Source organism: Piliocolobus tephrosceles, chromosome 5 (genome assembly GCF_002776525.5).
Source record: "Piliocolobus tephrosceles isolate RC106 chromosome 5, ASM277652v3, whole genome shotgun sequence".
In the NCBI taxonomy this organism is placed as follows: Eukaryota; Metazoa; Chordata; class Mammalia; order Primates; family Cercopithecidae; genus Piliocolobus; species Piliocolobus tephrosceles.
Window position 1 is genome coordinate 166281643 of NC_045438.1, and position 18810 is coordinate 166300452.

The following is an 18810-nucleotide window of genomic DNA, read 5'->3' on the forward strand; positions in this document are numbered from 1 at the left end:
GCTTTTAATATTTATATGTAATGAATACATATTAACAAATGGCATCTCTCTATATTTTGGGCTGTTGGAATATGTGACTTCCCCAGAATCCAGCAATCCAGAGAAGATAGCCTAAATAACACTATTGTTATTCTTTTCACTGTCAAAGTTAAATTAATGTTTTTAGAGTATAGACATTCTTTTCTATTTAATAAAACAGAATTTACATCTGAGAAATCTATTTCAGAAGTAACTTTGATAGTAAACACAAGTTTTGCTATGTATAAGTGTATATGTGAAACACATACTTTTTGTTAAAATTAAGTTTGTAGAGCAGTTCAACTTTACAATTAACTAGCAACCTGAAAAATGGGAGATCATGAAGTAGAACAGATAAGCTTAATATTAGTGTTTTCTCCACGTCTAAATTAGGAAGTAGATATGTATAGCCAGATCTCAATTTAATGCTTCCTAGGGTTGAATGTTTGCCTCCTCAAATGTCAACCAAGTTTGTGAAGTTCCTTTCCCAAAATATTTTCATGTTTACCAACTTTTCTTGGGTTTAGTTCTTTTGAAAAATAATGTTGATGAGTGCTTTTCTCTCAAAGCAGCCCACCAACAGAAATATTAATTGTGGGTGTGTTGTATCTTTCGCAGAAGTCAATTTCTCATGTATGCCATTTAAAATGATGACATTTCTTTCTGTTTGAAAGAAAGTCTTATATTCTTATAATTTACCTCCATATTTGGAATATTTGAGTCATACCAAGGATTAATTTTGGTTTGAAATAGAAACGATTGAGTTAAAATCTAGAAGTATATTCAGCTGCAAATGAACTTTTCAACATAAGAAGGAACACTTCTAAAATAAGTCAAGGATTAAAACTGCCACCAGTAGTACTGGAACTAGGGCAGCTGGTGACATAAGCTGGTGTTAGCATTGGCAGCACAAAGGGAGCAATCTTGACATGAGAAGGAAGTGGGACCAGGTCTGGAACAATTTCTCCTATGTTTCATACACAAATAGTCTTTTCTTCAGTATCAGGCAAGTATGCATTACATTCCTGTTCTATCAACTTTCACCCCGCTCCCCACCTATGGTTAAGTCAAGATAAAAAAATTGTAAAAATCCTCTCTTTGTTTGAGTTTTCTTTAGGTCTTAAATTGAGTAGTACGTAAATGTTGTCTCTTACCCATGCTCTTTGGCTTTCTGTCTTTTCTACTTAGCTGCGTAATAACATCTGCTCTCTGATTATGTCTGTGGCTCCAGAAATACATACAGTAGATGCAAAATGCAAGCTCTGAGGACACTGAGAAGATGTGATGGCCTTGTGCTCTGTGTTAAGCAGGCCACAAACGCCGTTTTACCGATATGGCCTCACATGGTCTGTCTTCAGTTTCAAATGGAAGAGATATTTTTGTCAGCAGTTAGGCTGTAAGTGTGTGTGTTTGGAAAAGGAGACGTTTGAGTATCTACAACTAAGCATGAAGTCACATAATTACCTGATTATGTTTGTTGAGATTGGCAGTAAAAAATCACTGGGGAAAGACAGAGGTAGGATGTTGGTAGCTGGTGGACAGTGGTTGGGGAGAAAGTAAGCAGTGGGACTATTTCTAATAATTTAAAATGATGCTTGGAAATCATTTTTTTTCATAAAGCTAAACATTAGCTAAAGAAGTCATTTATTAGTCCTCATTGCACATTTATCTTTCCACACTGTAAAAACTCAGGTCCATGGAATTGTACGGCGGTCCAGTTCATTTAATACGGGTCGAATTGAGCATCTGTATAAGAATCCCCAGGCTCACATTGAAGGAAGTAAGTCATTTTCTTTTTCTAGAATCTCTTTCTATAATGTATTTTCAGATGTTCCTATGTTCAGATAAGGTGTTTTCAAATATCATTTTTGTCAGTGCCCAACAAGTCACAGTTATGTACGCATGAATTATTGCACTGAATACGATTTACATGTGTTGAAAATCTTCTCTGCTCACTGCCCTAGGCCATAGTGTCATGATGGTTTGGCTGTTAGAAGGCTGTAGAGTAGATAGCTTAGAGAGACCAAGGAAGGGCATGCCTTTGATCACCCCTCTGCAGGTGTCCTTATTCCTTCAAGTAAGAGCAGTTCCATACTGACAGTGCACTGACCCACTTTTTATATTTGGTCCAATTTTATCAACTTAAACAATCTTTGTACATTTAATTATTTTTAAAAATAATTTGTGAAGATAGGCCCAAGTAAATGGCAATCAAAATGTTCTAAATTACTGTCATTGTCAGTATTTGCAGTTGTTTTGCTGCTTTTGTTAATTTGTCTGTATGTAGCTGTACAGTTTATATAGCACAAGCCGAATGTTTTCTTGTTTGAACTTATGGCAACTCCTGAGGTGGATAGGGAGACCCAGAGAGCATTTTATAGTTGAGGAAATGGAGATGGAGAGGTTTTGAATTTTCTGAGGTTGCACACTGTGAAGAAGGCAGAGCTGGCACCACGACACAGGGATTTTAACTCCAAGTTCAGCCTGTATTATGTGGCCAGTTTTTCCAGCCAGCAAGGACAATACACTCAGCTTGTAAACCATATGTGGTTTTGTGTTCACCCGTCAACCCCTGCATATTTGAAGGTTTGGGTTACTTGTATAGATAGTGACAGCATCAGGAAGATGATGCCGTAGTCTCCAGTGAAAGGCTTTCCACTTTAAGTCATTAAGTGCATTGTCTTTGAAACTCATTATTGTTTCTGTGCAAAGGTCAGAACAGGCCTGCCATTGGATCTAGATGTAGATCAATATTATGTAAAAATGATGACAATATCAAGTTAGTAAATCACCCTTCCACATGTGTCAAATTCTTGTGTAATGAAGTCAGTGTAAGGATCTGTTTAGATTTAGGAGTTCAAATAGGCTAGTTGTCCTTTAATCAGTTATGTCACCGTATCAGGCATTCATGCAGGGCCTACAGATTGATGTTTATAAGGTACTTAAAAATTACTAGATAAGTGTCTTAAGAAAATAGAGTCATCTTCATCATCATCAGTGTTACAGATTTCTTTAGATGGCATACATGTTATCACAATGTTTTCTTTTTTTGAATCTCATTCTTACAGAACACATCTTACGACCACCTGGAGCCCTAAGATATGTTATTGTATAGTATGTTCATGATACTATGCTTTAAAAAAAGTTTCTCTTGAGTTTACCACCAAAATCTTTTACAGACATAGGCATTATGTAGCTATCTTTCTATGATTTAGGTTAAAGAATACAGTTATATTCTGCTACTCCAGAACCATCAGTACAGCATTTCCATTTTGACCCTGGTTTTCAGACTTTCCAGATATGCATTTCAATTTTGATATTTTAAAAAATTGAGGTTATGTTGCTTTTCTCTATCTAATGGTATGTTTTTGTATCCTGAAGACATGAAGTTGCACTATGGCGATCTTACTGACAGTACCTGCCTTGTGAAGATCATTAATGAAGTAAAGCCCACGGAGATCTACAACCTTGGAGCCCAGAGCCACGTCAAAGTAAGCATTTTCATTATGATTTCTCTGGCTATGTTTCTGTGGTGTTCTGTATTTTACTTGTGTCTGTTGCTTCTCAGTACAGTAATACAATCACCGGTCTTAGTCTTCAAGTTGAATTGTCAGTGTTAGTTTGAGTATTAATCCTAATTGAAGTACTCATAGATTTTTAAAAAGTCCCTTGTCTTTTATTGAACAATATAATAAAACCTTACCACTAATATTGAAATAGCAGTATTTGTTTATTTTGGGTTGTTCCATGTAGCCGTGAGCCCCATGGATGTGTTTTCTGCCATTTCAAATAACAGATTGTGAATTAAATGTTTTGTTAAAATGTTGGAAGATATAACTAAGTAAAACCTTTATTTTAATATCAGTTTTTGGTAGTGGCTGAATTACTGGCTGAGAGAATATTTTTGAGTACCAATAATATGTTAAAATTAGCTGAATTAACTTTTTAATTGTGAATAGTGAAAATCATTGGAAGAAAGCTTTTTAGTGTCCCTCCTCTTCAGTGTGATATAGCCAATATGGAATTTCCCCTGTATTCGCATTGTGGAAGGAATCATGGTAAACGTCACAGGCCCATCCTTAGGGTTCTAGTGATCTGCTTAATTCAAGTTTTTGTTGCTGTGTCCTCCTGCTCATGTGAATAAGTGAAATCCGAAGCCACGAATGATAGGAGTTCTATTTAGATACTTGTTCAGTCAGGATGGTTAGTGGACCTTAGAAATAAAAGCAAATAACTCTTAAGTTATAAAAGCCCCCCAAAAGTCCAGAAAATCTATGACTATCTTTGTTGTTGTTGTTGTTGCTATTTAATGAACAAGTACAGGACTCTTATCTCAGAAAGTTTTTCTTAGGTGATTGGCTGTTTTTCTGTATCCCCAATTTTGCATAGAATGGAAGCTAAATGCCTATTCTATATACCTCTGCTTGTTGAAGGAAGAAATCATGAACTAGATAAAATGAAACCAAGTAGAGAACATAGAGAAACATAGCAATAAACTCAATCTTATAACTGATTGTCATTCTTCATTATACATATCTCTCAAATGTTAACCTTGAAGGATGGCTACATATTGATGAATAAAGATACCTCATATCTGTGTTGTCTATGAAAAAACATTTTTCTTTTCTTAATCTGTGATGATTCTGTTCTGTATTCAGACTTTCACCAAAGTCTGTGAAAGGTGTCAGGGTCTTTAGGTTACAGCAGAGCTATTTTTCTAAATGATTCTCCGTGTGTTTTTTCATTTTGGAAAGTCTTCATGCATACTGTGCTTGAGAAATTACATCCCTTCTTTCCTATGGAGAAGCGGTGACTTTTTATCATTTCAGGAATGAAGACTTTATTTTTCCCTAATTGAGGTAGTCAGTCTATCTTCCACATTATAATTCATCTGGCTGCTTCTTGACCTTCCTGACCAGCCATGAGAGTATCTTCCAGACAAAACAGAATGTTTTGGAATGAACATTCTGTTACTCAGTTTCCTTTAGATTAAGACATTTCCTTTGTAATCATAGATAGTTTGTCACCTGTAGGAGCTAAAAATTGTAAATCAAAGATGCAGACAAGGATTATAAAGGTTTATTTATAGTAGACCTTCCCCTTGTCATTTTAGTATTAAATGGGCTGATTCTTTCCTTTCTCCAAAACATATTTATAGTTCAGAAATATGTTATAGTTGGTTTTCTTAGTTGTAGTGATCATGATAGTGTTTTGTTGTCATTCTGGTGTGGTTGTACCCTAAGTAATAGAAATCATAGGCGATTTGAGTTGATTCCCTCTACATTGCTACGCATGTGATGTTTATCTGTTTTTATTGTATTTTGGCTGCTTTTCTTAACGGTTAGTTAATGGGCAGAAATCGTACTCTTAGTGAGAATTTTGGTTTGTAAGATCATTTAATCTTCCAACAAATATTTATTGAGTGCATACCTCATGCAAGGTATCAGGCATGGTACAGCACAAAAAGATGTGTCAGATACACTTCTGCTGTGGGGGTTTCAACTTTAGTAGGGGTGATTCGCACAGATGTCTGATTCCTTAAAGGAGGGGAAGAGAGAACTTCCGTCTGAGGGTATTATGAATGGTGCAAGGTGGAACTGACACTGGCTCTAGTGTTGAGGTACAGGGAGCACAATTACAGACATACTGGGAAGCTAGTAGTTGAAATGGGGGTGCTAATATGAGGCAAAGAGAAGTGAGAAACTTGGGACATGTTTGCAGCATCATGAACATTCTAGATGAGCTGAGCAGAACCAGTGTGAGGCGAAATGTGAGGTAAAGCCAGGTAGGAAGTTGGGCTGTGCCTGGGCAGCCTACCCATGTTTTGAATGGGGGGAAATATATTCAATGATGACTTTTAGAAGTAAGAGTCTAGAGGTAGGGCTTAAGAAGAGGTGGGAAGTTGCTGGATGAGAATGGTGTCACTAGAAATGGGGGTGGGAGTGAGGAATGAGGCAGGATGCCAGGTGGAACTGACTCCTCTATGCACTGATGTGGTCACTAGAGAAGAGGGAAAGCCAGGGCTCCAGTGCCCAGGGAACCAGATGGTCAGTGGAACCAGTACTAGAAACCGACATTCAAGGAGGAACTTTCGGAGTGGGATTGGAGAGATAAGTTCCCTTTTGGAAACATTTCACTGGCATTACTTGAAGGACATTCAAGGGAAGCAGGTTATAAAGTAGCTTAAAATATGCTGTGAGTTTTGAGAGAGATCTGGGGTACAGAGGTGTATATTCAGCTCATGAAATCTTTTTTTTTTTTTTTTTTTTTTTGAGATGGAGTCTTGCTCTGCTGCCCAGGCTGGAGTGTAGTGGCACGATCTCTGCTCACTGCAAGCTCCGCCTCCCGAGTTCAAGCCATTCTCCTGCCTTAGCCTCAGTAGCTGGGACTACAGGCGCCCGCCACCACGCCCAGCTAATTTTTTATATTTTTAGTAGAGACGGGGTTTCACTGTGTTAGCCAAGATGATCTCAATCTCCTGACCTCGTGATCCATGAAGGAGGCCCTCCTTGGCCTCCCATAGTGCTGGGATTACAGGCGTGAGCCACCGCGCCCGGCCAGCTTTTGAAGTCTTAATGATGCCAAGTAGTAACTGGAGAAAGATGGGTAGAGGACTGAAGATTGGATTTCGGAAACATGCTGGTGGTGAGAGGGTGGGTGAGGACGAACATTGGATCTCGGAAACGTGCTGATAGTGAGAGGGTGGGTGAGGACAAGTAGGGCTGATGACAGAAGTCGAGGGGCAGAGGGTGGGGTTGTGCCATGGCAGTCAAGAAATTAGGTCAGTGTAAGCGAGAGGGAGTGAGGCTAGGAGAATGAGGACCAGGAAGGGTCGCCGGCCTTGCCAGTTAGGCCAGCGAGGATTTGTTACTTTTTAAAGGAACATTTTAGTGATGCGACAGGAGAACTTGGCCAGCGTTCTGGGGGTTTAGACGTTGAGAGGTTATAAGGGAAATACAAGTTGAATGTATTTTTTCCAGAAACTTTTATGTAGAGGGACAAGAGAGGATATGATAGATAAAGCTTGAGCATCATGTGTGGGTTGTGAGGCCTCTCTTCAGAATCCTTGATTCTTTAGGTCTAGGGTGGGGTCTTAGAACTTGCATTTTTAGGATGTGTCCAGATGATGCTGTCCCTGGTCTGGGAACCACACTTTGAGAACCCTTGTTCTTGTGTTTCAGGTTTCTTGATTTATCCATATAGAATGCGTTCCTTAAATCCTTTCTTCTTATACCTTCTCCTTTTAATGTATAGGTTTTTGAGTTTGATGTAAAATAATCCTATTACTTACTAGTTAATGACTTAATGAGCTTTTAAAGCCCAAAACTATGTCTGCAGTCAGAAATAATAAGAATGGAAAGAGAATTTGATGTATGTTTGTATCAGAGTTCTTGATATTCAGAAACCTCTTTTTCTGAATAGTACATAGTCTGAGATAATAAAGACTTCTCGAGTACTTAGTATGAGTACAAGTGCCTCTTAGACTGTCCTTCACAACCCCTTGTTCCATACCACTGTTTGTGCTGTGATCTGTGGGCAGGCTCAGTCTTGGCCAGAGCAGGCGTGGGGAAGGGGCTTGGGATGATGGCGCTGTGTGAGCACAGACTGCTCACCTGCCTTGCTGGCGGCATGCTGCTGTGTTCCCTTACCTCTCCAAGGCTCTCCATGGTGGGTTGCAGTTGTTTGTTTTTTTCCTAGTAGCTTGTTAGGGAAGGAATTAGGATGAAAAAAATACGCATTTTGTTTCTTATAGTTAATTTCTCTATATTAATCAGCTTTGTAGAATTTATTGTATTCGTAGACATATTTAGACAAAAAAGTTACTTCTGATAGTGTAATGTTTACCATAAGATTAATTAAATTTCTTATTATTTGGTTTGGTGTTGTTTTGAAAAAAGGTTCTAGTATTAGCACATATTTGCATTTAATTTGAATCCGTGACTTCTAGACTGGGTATTGTTTGTGTTGGCTTCTGTTTGTACAGAATAAAGTCTCCTATCACTCTCACTTCCAGTTAATTTGATGTGGGCTAGAGTATGCTAAAAGTAAGGAAAATAAAATAATAGGAAGTTGGTCTGGTTTCCTGTAGGAAACCAATGAAGATGAAATTGGTTCTTGGAATAAACCCACAGCAGTCTGGGAAATACTGACTGAAGACATTTTTCTGAATCATAAACAGAAAAATTATGACTCATGAAGTAGGTCATTGAAAGGCTGGTTTGATCTTATGTGGGAGAAAGTGAGAGATGACTGAAATGTACTAGTTATTAAAAGAAGTTAAACCTAGCATGATGACATCATCCAAGTAGGAACAAATTATCCAGTTTGTAGTCCTGCCCATTTGATGGAGAAAACGTTATGGGAAACTGCTTTTTTGTTGTGGTTTTGTGGTTGGTTTGTTTGTGTATTTTTTGCTGTGTAAGTAATAGTGTTTCTTAATTGTTTAATTGCTGTCCTGATTTTTGATTTGTCCCCCATTTCTTGCAGCTTCTTTAATAATCTTAATGTCATTTTCAAAGTAGTGGCACTGGTGAGATCTTTATACAGTGAACCTGGTGCAGTATTTCTTTCCTTTGTCTCACAGTGCCATGTTGGAATTGCCTTGATTTTTCTCAAAGAAACGACAGTTATTCCATCGTGGAATGTGTCTTTAGTCTTTTTTTTTTAGTTTTGAAAAAGTCACTTAGTCTTTTTTTTTTAGTTTTGAAAAGGATTTTCAAATTATTTCTCAGTGTTATAAACCATGAGTATGTCTTTCTTCCACTTTCTGTTACTCAGATTGAATAACTCCATACTTTCTATTCCTTTTCTAATCCTTTAAATATCTGTATTACTTTCCTTTTCAAGTCTCTGTGTAAGCTATTTGTTTAGTTTTGTGTCAGGACTGCTAGGAGGCATGAGTGCCTGGGAGGTACATTGGGGTATGACCAAGTGGCAGGAGCTGAGATTTCTTCTTACAGTTGTGTGGGACAAGTTAGCAGACTCTGACTGTGGAAGCCCCAAGGGGTTGAGTCTAAACGCTCCTCCACGCAGGACTTTAAGCTTGGGACGCCGGTCAGGAAGCAGAGTTGATTGAGTCAAGGGGCCCAAGTAGTGACCTGGCACCAAGTTAGAATCGAGGAGGGATGAGACAGAAAAGCTAATTAAAGGAATGGAGGTGGGAATAAAAATAGTCATGGGAATTAATTCTGTGGCCCCTGGGAAAGGGCCCAAGCAACTGAATTACCTAAGCTAAAAAATTGTCATCTCCAGAGACATTTTCCTGGTGGTTCTGAGAGTTGAAATCCATACCTTAATAGCTGACCCCCATATTCATCCCCAGGAAGCCTGAACCTCTTGGGGCTGTTCTAATTGAGGGAAGGGGGTGGGGGAACAAATACTTTGGGAGAATTGCATGATGGTGGGGAAGGGTGGTTGGGGAAGGGTAGGAGTCTGTAATTGAACATCTGGTTAGTGCCTGACTAACCCAATTATAGAACAAAACAAAATTGCAACAGCATGGCCCTTTACTGTGTAATTATAGTAAGGATAGGGGGTACCCTATTAAAAACCCAGAGCAAACAGCAGAGAGGGACTGTTCTTCTGTGTTCTTGCTCATTCATTTATTTATTTTGGACCCTGGGGAGCCTGACAGGGAGGTGTCAGTAGAGCAGGAAAGTAAGGAGTAGGCAGGGAGCATAGCTATTGCTGTTGGAAGTAAAGAGAAACTGTTAGAACATCCTTAAACGTGTGTGAGGGCCTGGCCTGTGGCCCATACAATTGCATATTAGCATTCAGTAAGTTAACACGTGTGAATACAGCCATCGGCCCTTTGCCAGGCCCTGTGCCCAGAGGATGCAGCGGGGAGACATTATGGCCGCTACTGGAAGAGACGACTGCCATGGGGCAGAAGAGAGGAATGTTCTCACAGGAAACTATGGACCAGGCAAGGTTATCAAATCAGGGGTGCACATCACAGTTCCTGGGACACACTCTAAAACTTCCAGGGTCCACACCAGGCCTTGCATCTTGGACTTTTCTGTGGTTTAAAATCCTGGTCACGTCACATGCTCACTTCACAACCCTGAGAGGGCACTTAGCCTTTTTCTGCTTCTGTTTTCTCATCCATGCAGCAAGCACATGCCTTAGGCTGTGTTTCCATAAGACATGATTCTACCTGTGGTCCTATGTATGTGGACTTGACTGTAACTCTTTTTCCCTAGATATCTACTTGTCTCATTCCCTTAGCTACACCCGAACCTAAGCATCAGCTTCTCAGTAAGGCCCCCTGACCATCCTGTCTCCAATAATACCTCTGCTGGGATTGGACCCTCACCGTCCCAAGTCCTGATGAAGTCGGCAAACAGTGAATGCAGTGGGCACAGGGGAAAGGAAATGCACATTGGCCTTTATGTGTCCTCCTTCACTTCCGTCCCAGTGTGCTGCCTGCTCACAGTTCAGTCTAACTTGAGGCAAATTATGTAGAGAAATGGGTGGGCTCAGGTTACATGGTTAACATATCCGTCTTTGCTGTTTCTGCCTGTCATTTGCCTTAGCTGCTGTTCGAAATGATTGCAAGAATGTCTTCCCCATTCAAATAACTATATTTCCTGCCACCACAATGTTAACTTGTGACATATTCTCAAGGAAAAAGTGATGTTTTGGATCCTTTGCTTTTTAATAGATGGGGGTAGAATTCTCAAGTGGCAGCGATTTTGGCACAGAGCCACCTGAAGCGCTTCTTTCACAGGTGCCCACCTGGACTTGCAGTTGATAAGCAGCCACACGCTACCTAGCCTCCAACCCCAGATGTGATGCCACTCAGTCTTCCTGTCACACTGCTAAGCTCAGAAGACCGAGGCGGGCAGTGTTGTTGAACTATGAGGGGAAGATACCACAGGACTCTGATGCTTTATATTCGACCTCTCTTGTCATTCCCACTGTTTACTACAGTGAAATGAAGTTTTGGTGCAGTAGGTTTGAGTTTAAAACATTGTTCTTTCCTTGTTGGAGGGAACTGGTTATAATTAATGCCATATGAAAGAGTATTTGAATAGCTAGAAGATCCCCAAATTCAACAATGCCAGGTGCAGTGTTAGCACATCAGCGATCCTAACATAAAATTAATATATACGGAAAACAGAAATCCACAGTACTAACTCATCAGGAATGATAATCACCTTTTTGGTTAGGGTAGTACAATTTAATTCAATATAACACTTGAAATTTTGAATATCTACACCATGGTGGTTTGTAAGTTAGTTTCCCTAAAAGCTATGGGAGGCAAGTAATATTTGCTACAATTTCTTAATGAAGACGTTGTTAGAATGAGCAGCTTGTTCCTATTCGTACACTTATTTTTAAATGAAATTGTCAAGTCAGTTATATAAGTATAATGTGAATTAACCTATTTTCTAAGATTTAAAGATAAATATTTCTGCTTTAGTACTGAAAATGGGTTTTTGTCCATGTATTAGTATACACAAACTGTAACTCCATATTAGGTCTCTGAAGATAACTTATTTTGCTTAGTAGATTTATGAATCAATATAGCCTATTATGATATTTATATGAGTTTTTAAACTCATTGTTATCTTGTCATGTGTAATTTTTAGATGTGCTCAGAGCAACACAAATCACTCTAGTTTGTTAGCAAATTATGAATGTTCAAATAATAAAGATTCCTTATGAGCAGCATGCTTAGAGCAGTGAGTACAACTTTGAAAGCCTGAGGATTAAGAAGGTATGTTTGCATTTAGACCTAATATCCATGCATACTGTAGTGCATTTTGCATCTAGAAGAATTAGCTCTCTTACACATAAAGTGAGTAGGTGCTTGGAGCAAAGACTGGATGCTGTTAATCTCTGTGGATAGATGGTGTGGATGGAACAAACCTCTATGGCCAAGTAATATTATGGTTTTGTTTGTTTTTGTTCTACAAGCTCCCATTTCTTTCTGATCAGTCTTGTTGTCCCTTTACCTGTGTGGACACAGCCTCCATGATACTTAATACAGTTCGTAACCACTTTTGTTTGTTACAGGGCGAAATTGCAATACAAAACCTTTTTCATTTTATAATTTCATGTTTAGGTTTATAATGAATAAATGCTACTATTTTAAATATGACTAGTTTATTCCCATGGTTCTTAGGAAGAAGTTGAGCATTTTGGACTTTGTATTCATCAGGGTAGGCAGGAGTGTACGCTGTTGGTGGGTGCCTGTGTGTCATCTGGCTCAAATTCTTCTTGGAAGCCTGTTGTAGATTTGAGCAATTGAATTCAAATCTAAAACCACTTAAAAAGTCCTTTATAGTCCATTAAGAATTTATATGAGAGAGAACACTCTATGAAAGCTCTCCTCTCCCTGTTCAAACAGATTGTTCTGTTTTATTAGATCTAGGTGGTATTGTAATTTTGATAACAGCTAATAATGTTTGGAATTTTGCTCATAATTAATTAGTAGACCACACAAAGGTATGCTTGTTGGGTTTTTTACCCTTAATGTATTTATAAATAGTGGCTTGTTTATGAAATAAAATCCAAAGTAGCATTATTTTAGTATTGCAACATTATTTTATATATATTAAGCTAAAATTAATGCAAATAGCTAAATGTACATATTTACCATAATATTAATTTCTAGATGCTATTTATAAAAATGGTGGGCAAAGAGTAAGCTAGTAAATATATTGTAAAACTTTTCTTTTCTTTTTTCTTTTCTTCTTTCTTTTTTCTTTCTTTTTCTTTTTGAGACAGAGTCTCGCTCTTTTGCCCAGGCTGGAGTGCAGTGGCACTATGTCGGCTCACTGCGACCTCTGTCGCCTGAGTTCAAGCAATTCTCCTGCCTCAGCCTCCCGAGTAGCGGGTATTACAGGCGCCCACCACCACACCTGGCTAATTTTTATATTTTTAGTAGAGACGGGATTTCACCATGTTGGCCAGGTTGGTCTCGAACTCCTAACCTTAGATGATGCACCTGCCTTGGCCTCCCGAAGTGCTGTGGGATTACAGGTGTGAGACACCTCGCCTGGCCAGGATTCTTAATTAAATTACAGTATGTAATTTACGTAAATTAAGGTGAAGACATAAATGATACTTTGTTTAATACCATGATGTATCTCCCCCAGCCCCAAGATTTGTATGTATATTTAAAAAAATTGAACTTAATACCTCTTTTAAAATACATAGTAAAGCTTGATATTAAATATGATTTCTACTTTATCCTTACATATAGGTGGAGTTTATAAAATTTGCTTTGTTAAAGTTGGATCCTTAAAGTTGGTATGGTAAAATAAAATGAAACCTTTTCTAGTTCAAAAAATTTAATGCGTTAAGAATTTTTTCTGCTACTTTCTACTGTAAATCGTTAATTGGATACCTTACTAGTCCCAGCAAGAAATAAATCATATGAAAATGGTTTTAATGTATCAAATTTCTATTTTTTTGAAAAACGTCTAACATCAAAGATGAGTGATTAGTAGGTATCACTTTTACTTTTTAAAAAGTGACATAATATGTTCATAGTTTGGAAATGTTAATTTAAAATGTAATCCACAATGAATTTAAATTTGCTTTATTTATAAGAAAGTATGCCTCAAGTCTTGGTTTGGCATGTTAAAACTCTGTTAAGTTTATCATTAGAAGACTAATTCTTTAGAAAATATTGCACCCTGAAAAATTAGCTCAACTTGTGTATGGTTCTAGTGCTGATAATTAAAATGAACTGTTTACCAGAGAAGAGGAATATTGTGTTGATAGCAGTTATGCAGTTATTCTAAGTGGGAGTTGATAGAGAAGAGGCAGCAGTTTCTAACTTCTTATGTTGTTTGGTGTATCAGGGTGAAGAAACCTTTTCCTGAGTTTCCTTTCTACTCCCATTCCATAGATTTCATTGGTGCCAGGTTTTTATTTTTTTAGTATATAACAGCAAAATCTTTTAGAAATTAGTAGTATTGACAAAATAAACCTTTTAGGGACATTCTTCAAGACTGTCAACCCATATTATTAGTACTAATGGTAAATAACCAGTCTTTACCCTGACTGCCTGGATTAATTGTTAAATAGTGTAGGGGACAGGGTTTTTTTGTTTGCTTTAACATTCCCATATGGCTCACACTAGACTGCCTTTCTATTTGTTTGACACTAACATATCTTAGGACAATTCAGAGCCAGTATGGTCAGTCCTAAAGTGGAGGTTGAGATGCTCTTTCGTGTGGTGTGATAGATTCTCCGTCTTCCCTAGAGAAGAAGTGTTTGAATATTTGACAGAGGTTAGTTGATTGCTGTGTCACAATATTTGAGTTATTGGTTGTTTAAATAAGGTGTGTAAATAAGTTTTTATCTGTTTACTTTGCATTTGCTTTATATTAAATATTATGAAAGTGTTCTGGTTTAGTGATCATTTCACTCAATCGTTTGGCAAGATATTTAGATTGCAATTTGGCAAAAATTAATTCATCTTATTGGAATTATTTACTTAAGTGACTTAAAATTTCAACTGTTTCAAGCATAAGTTCATCAAATTTGCCAGATTAAAATTTATCAACAGCAAGAATGGAAAAAATCTATTGGTTATGTTCAATAATATTGTGTTAAATAATGTACCTTCAGTCATTTTTCAGTTTTATAAATTTGCTTCGCAGAGAAAGAAATGGAAATTCCCAATAAGCTTTACATTTGAGTAGGGAAGCAAATAACTCCTAAAGCTTCCTTCTTCATCCTTCTAGATTAGAGACATGATTGTTTTTGAAACAGAGGAAGTTTCTGGTGTGTTTAAGAATGTTGTGCTCTTTTATACACATAGATGGCAGCAAAGAATTAGACAAAGGAAGTGAACCTTGCAGTTATAATGAAAGATGAGTGACAGTACAAACTGACTCCATCAGCATAGCTGCCTGTGTCTCGTACTTAAACATAAAATAAGAAAGAAAGCTACTATTGATAACACAAGAATATAGGAGAATGAAGAAGGCTCTGAGAAGCTGTAATACACTGAATTTCTGGACAAATCCCAGGTGGGAAAGCTTAATCTTTTAAGGTATGTCATCCACTCCTGTAAGATGATTGAAATCAGCTAAGATAATATGCATGTCAAAATAAAGAGACAGTGAAGGGCTGAGGGGGCAGTAGGGCAAGAGGGAAGTAAAAGAGAAACCACGCACAAGTTGCAGCGGCAAAGCAATAGCCTGCTGCCTGCGGGCACTGTGGAGTTTGGCCTGCATGTCTCCTTTTCAGTTAAGCAAGTGACAAAGAGGAAATGTCAGTCCACGAATCAGGCAAACATTCCATGGGAACATTTGCTCAAATGTCAGCATTTTAGAAAATAGGACTGTAGACTATTATGGTTCAGTCCCCATGCTGGATTTGCTGTTAAGTGCACAAGTACAAATATATTGCTTAAGAATACATTGGCTATTAACAAGTCATTTTATGTCTTAATTAGCATTCCTAAATAATGACATAATCACTATAAAAGATGACAGTCATCATTATAATTAATATTTAATATGTGCATGCTTCCGAGGACCTTTCTGTGGCTTCTCACAAATTTCCAAGGTAATTTTCAAGTTTTAGAATTGCATTTGGTGAGATCACAGTCATGAGGATCTAATGAAGTAGAATCATATTTAGTAGAAACTGAGATTCAGAAGTGAGTTATAGAAAAGCAATTTATAACACGTCCTTAACAATCCCATCACCTCAGTATCTTACTAATTATAAACGAAATAAGGGCTTAATACCACTAGAGTAATGCTAACGTTGTTTAGGAAAACATTTCTCCTACCCTCTATTTTTTTTCTGGTCTACTCTCAGGAATTTTAGTACCACAGACTAATCTCTGGGTCACAAAATTTATTCTAAAGGTGTGTATAACAACGTGCTTAAAAGCAGTATCTGGCAAGTCTCTCTTGTGACAGCAACTTATTTCTCACATAATTATTTTCTTAGTAAATTTGATATCTTAACAACCCCTTCCCTCATTTCTGAGTTCAAAAAATAACACTTAATATAATTTATTTCTCATACTTAATAAAAGCTTACTTGAGAGTATATTGCCATTCACCCTCTAGCTGCTTCCACCGAATGAGGTTAGAAGGGAATGCGGTTTGCAAGGGTATAAGGTGGTTTCCAGCATCGTTTGCTGTGTACTGTAATGGGCCTCAATGTTGTTTTAATGAAGCATAAAACATATTCTGGCTGCTGCTTGTTACTTATTAATGATTAATTGGTTATACTCTGTCATATCAGTAGAAAAAGAAGATATATATGTAGTTTTTCTGTTTTAAGCAGTCTACTGTGTTAACTTCAGTTTGTATGCACAGATATTATCTGTGTTACCCTAATATTTTTAGTAGTGTAGGTGGTTTGAAAACAACAACAAAGAAAATTCTGATGTCTAAACACACAATCCCGCAATTTTGTGAATTTTTAATTTAATTAAATGGAATTTTATAAGTTGAACTTTCATTATCATATATTTCTTAAAACCAGGGTATAAGATGATTGAATTAGTCACAATTACATAAACATTTCTTTATAAGTCATTTTTGAGATAGCAAATGGCTGTTAGATTAAAAGGTTATTTAAAAACAACTTTTATTCAGAATATAATATGTTTTGCAGGTGACTGCGTACTTTTTCTTTTACACTTTTAGCCCCTCTTTGGCAGTCATTAGATTTAGACTGTGACTTTCTTAATGGAATAACATCGTGCAGATTATTTATGTGACCTTTTCACTGCCACGGTTTTCATTAAAAGGACAGTATTGCAACACCATTTCCTTCAATTGCTTGGTTTCAAAAGAATCATGTCTCAGACAGGCAAATCTAAGTGATTTGTGTTGCTTACTAACTGAAGAATATTGTTTTAAAACTTTTTTAAAAAACCAGTATATTAATTTTCTTTATATTAGTAGCACTGGAACATTTATTTTCCTTGACAGTATTTTATAAATATTTTGCATGAATAATTAAATGTTGGATAATTAATAACATGTTTTTCAATTTGCTTATAATTTTTAAATGGGCTTTTAAAAATGATACACTTTATAGTTTTTGATGCCCTTTTTAAACTCTAAAAACAGATTTTGTATGAATTATCGGGGACTTCAGTGTTTTATTGGCATTTTATAAACAATTTTAATTTATGATGGCTTTACATTTGTTTACGTGACTACATCTTACAAAATCTTAGATATCTGAAAAATTTCCAGTGTAGTATAATAATAGCTTAAGTAATACTTGCCTTGTTTGTCTTTCTTAATTACGTTAACTTTAACATAGTTAATTAGGTAGCATTCCTATTGATTAATAAACTACAGTGCACACTGTTGTTTGAGATTAAAGTACCAAAGTTTTGTGCTTAGGATACTTAGATTTTCCTTTATGTCCAAATTGTCCTTTCTTTTATCTGATATAAAATATTTAAACATATATAGATACTTTTAAAATTATTTAAATTGATAGATGATTGCATGTAATCAGGAAGTATATTTTCTCATGTGGCCATTGTTTTTCAATGAAGTGTTAATAGTTAGTGGAAAAATGTATGTAATATAAATGCCTTAAAGTTCAATTTTGGCGCTAAATTTAATTGCCTTTTTTCCACAGGTTATGTCTTTATTTTAGATAAGCACATATGTTCATAAATGTGTTGCTCATAGTTCGTATTTCTTGAGGAATGATTTCAGATAGATTTGATACACTTTCTCTCATTTTGTGGGAGGTTCTTTTCTCTTTCTCTCAGTTTCTAACTGGGGATTCCACTTATCAGGTTGAACCATCTTATATGATGATGAGTCTTGGTGGTGCAACTTTGTTGGCACAGGATGCAGAGACTAATCCATACAGCAGTTACTAGATTTCCAATGTGTGAAATATTAGTTTGTCCCTTTTTCTTGTGTTTTTTCTTCTTAAAAGGTTTACTGAAATTTCATTTTTTATTTTCTCTCTCTTTTTTTTTAGTGTTTTCTACCATGCTACTTATGAAAGAATTTCTTAAGAACTTTCCCAAGTTCCATCACGTGAGAAAAGATGTATTTTAACTACAACAGAAACATCTTGGTTAAACCCTTATCTGGTCAGACATTTTTAGTTCCTAGCCAGTAAAAACCTGTTTTTTATAATGTCACATAAATTACATACTAAATTAGTACTTTCAGTAAAAACTTTTTAGTAAAATTTTGACACTTAAATACTCACTTTTTTAAAAAAAGAAATCTCAGTAATGTCAGGTCATAGGCACATGAAATGTTTAATAGAAAAATTGCGATATCTTTCATAATAACATAGACGTTAACAGAGTTTTGTCTAATCTTACTCCTTTTCTTGCATTCTTACAGAAAATACTAGTACAATTGTAACTTTTAGTGAAATTAGTTCTTCGTAAGAATTACATTTCTATGTGTAAAACAACTATAAAAAGAGTGCCAAGATTTAATGCATGCCTTCACTTTTCGGGGACGTTTTATTTTCTCCACTATAAGTAATCTTAATTCCAGATGTTCGCACATGACATTTTGTGTAGTGCCCCTATCACATGTTTGAGTTTTTTTAACATCAGCTCTATGATCTGATGCTATATGTGCTGTCTTGACTTGCCAGTGATACAGATTTTGTTGCTGTCATTTAGTTTTTATTAATAATCTTCCATTTGTAATAGTCAAACTTAAAGGCATATGTTTGTTGCCACATATAACATATTTTACGGAATAATTTGTAGTTGATTTTCATTGTATTGTGACTTTAGACCTTTCTAGTAGAGCATAATAAAATAAAATAAAATAAAATAAAATAAAATAAAATAAAATAAAA

At 36.5% G+C, this 18810-nt stretch overlaps 1 protein-coding gene across 4 annotated transcripts in view; it reads left to right on the forward strand.

Moving 5' to 3' along the window:
• GMDS (GDP-mannose 4,6-dehydratase) overlaps positions 1 to 18810 on the forward strand; it is a 628423-nt gene that overhangs the window by 131622 nt on the left and 477991 nt on the right. For all 4 annotated transcript variants that reach the window (XM_023221057.3, XM_023221059.3, XM_023221058.3 and 1 more), the window contains exons 3-4: positions 1711 to 1798; positions 3400 to 3509. In XM_023221057.3, the coding sequence (XP_023076825.1) occupies positions 1711 to 1798; positions 3400 to 3509 (198 nt within the window). The remainder of the gene's footprint in view (positions 1 to 1710; positions 1799 to 3399; positions 3510 to 18810) is intronic.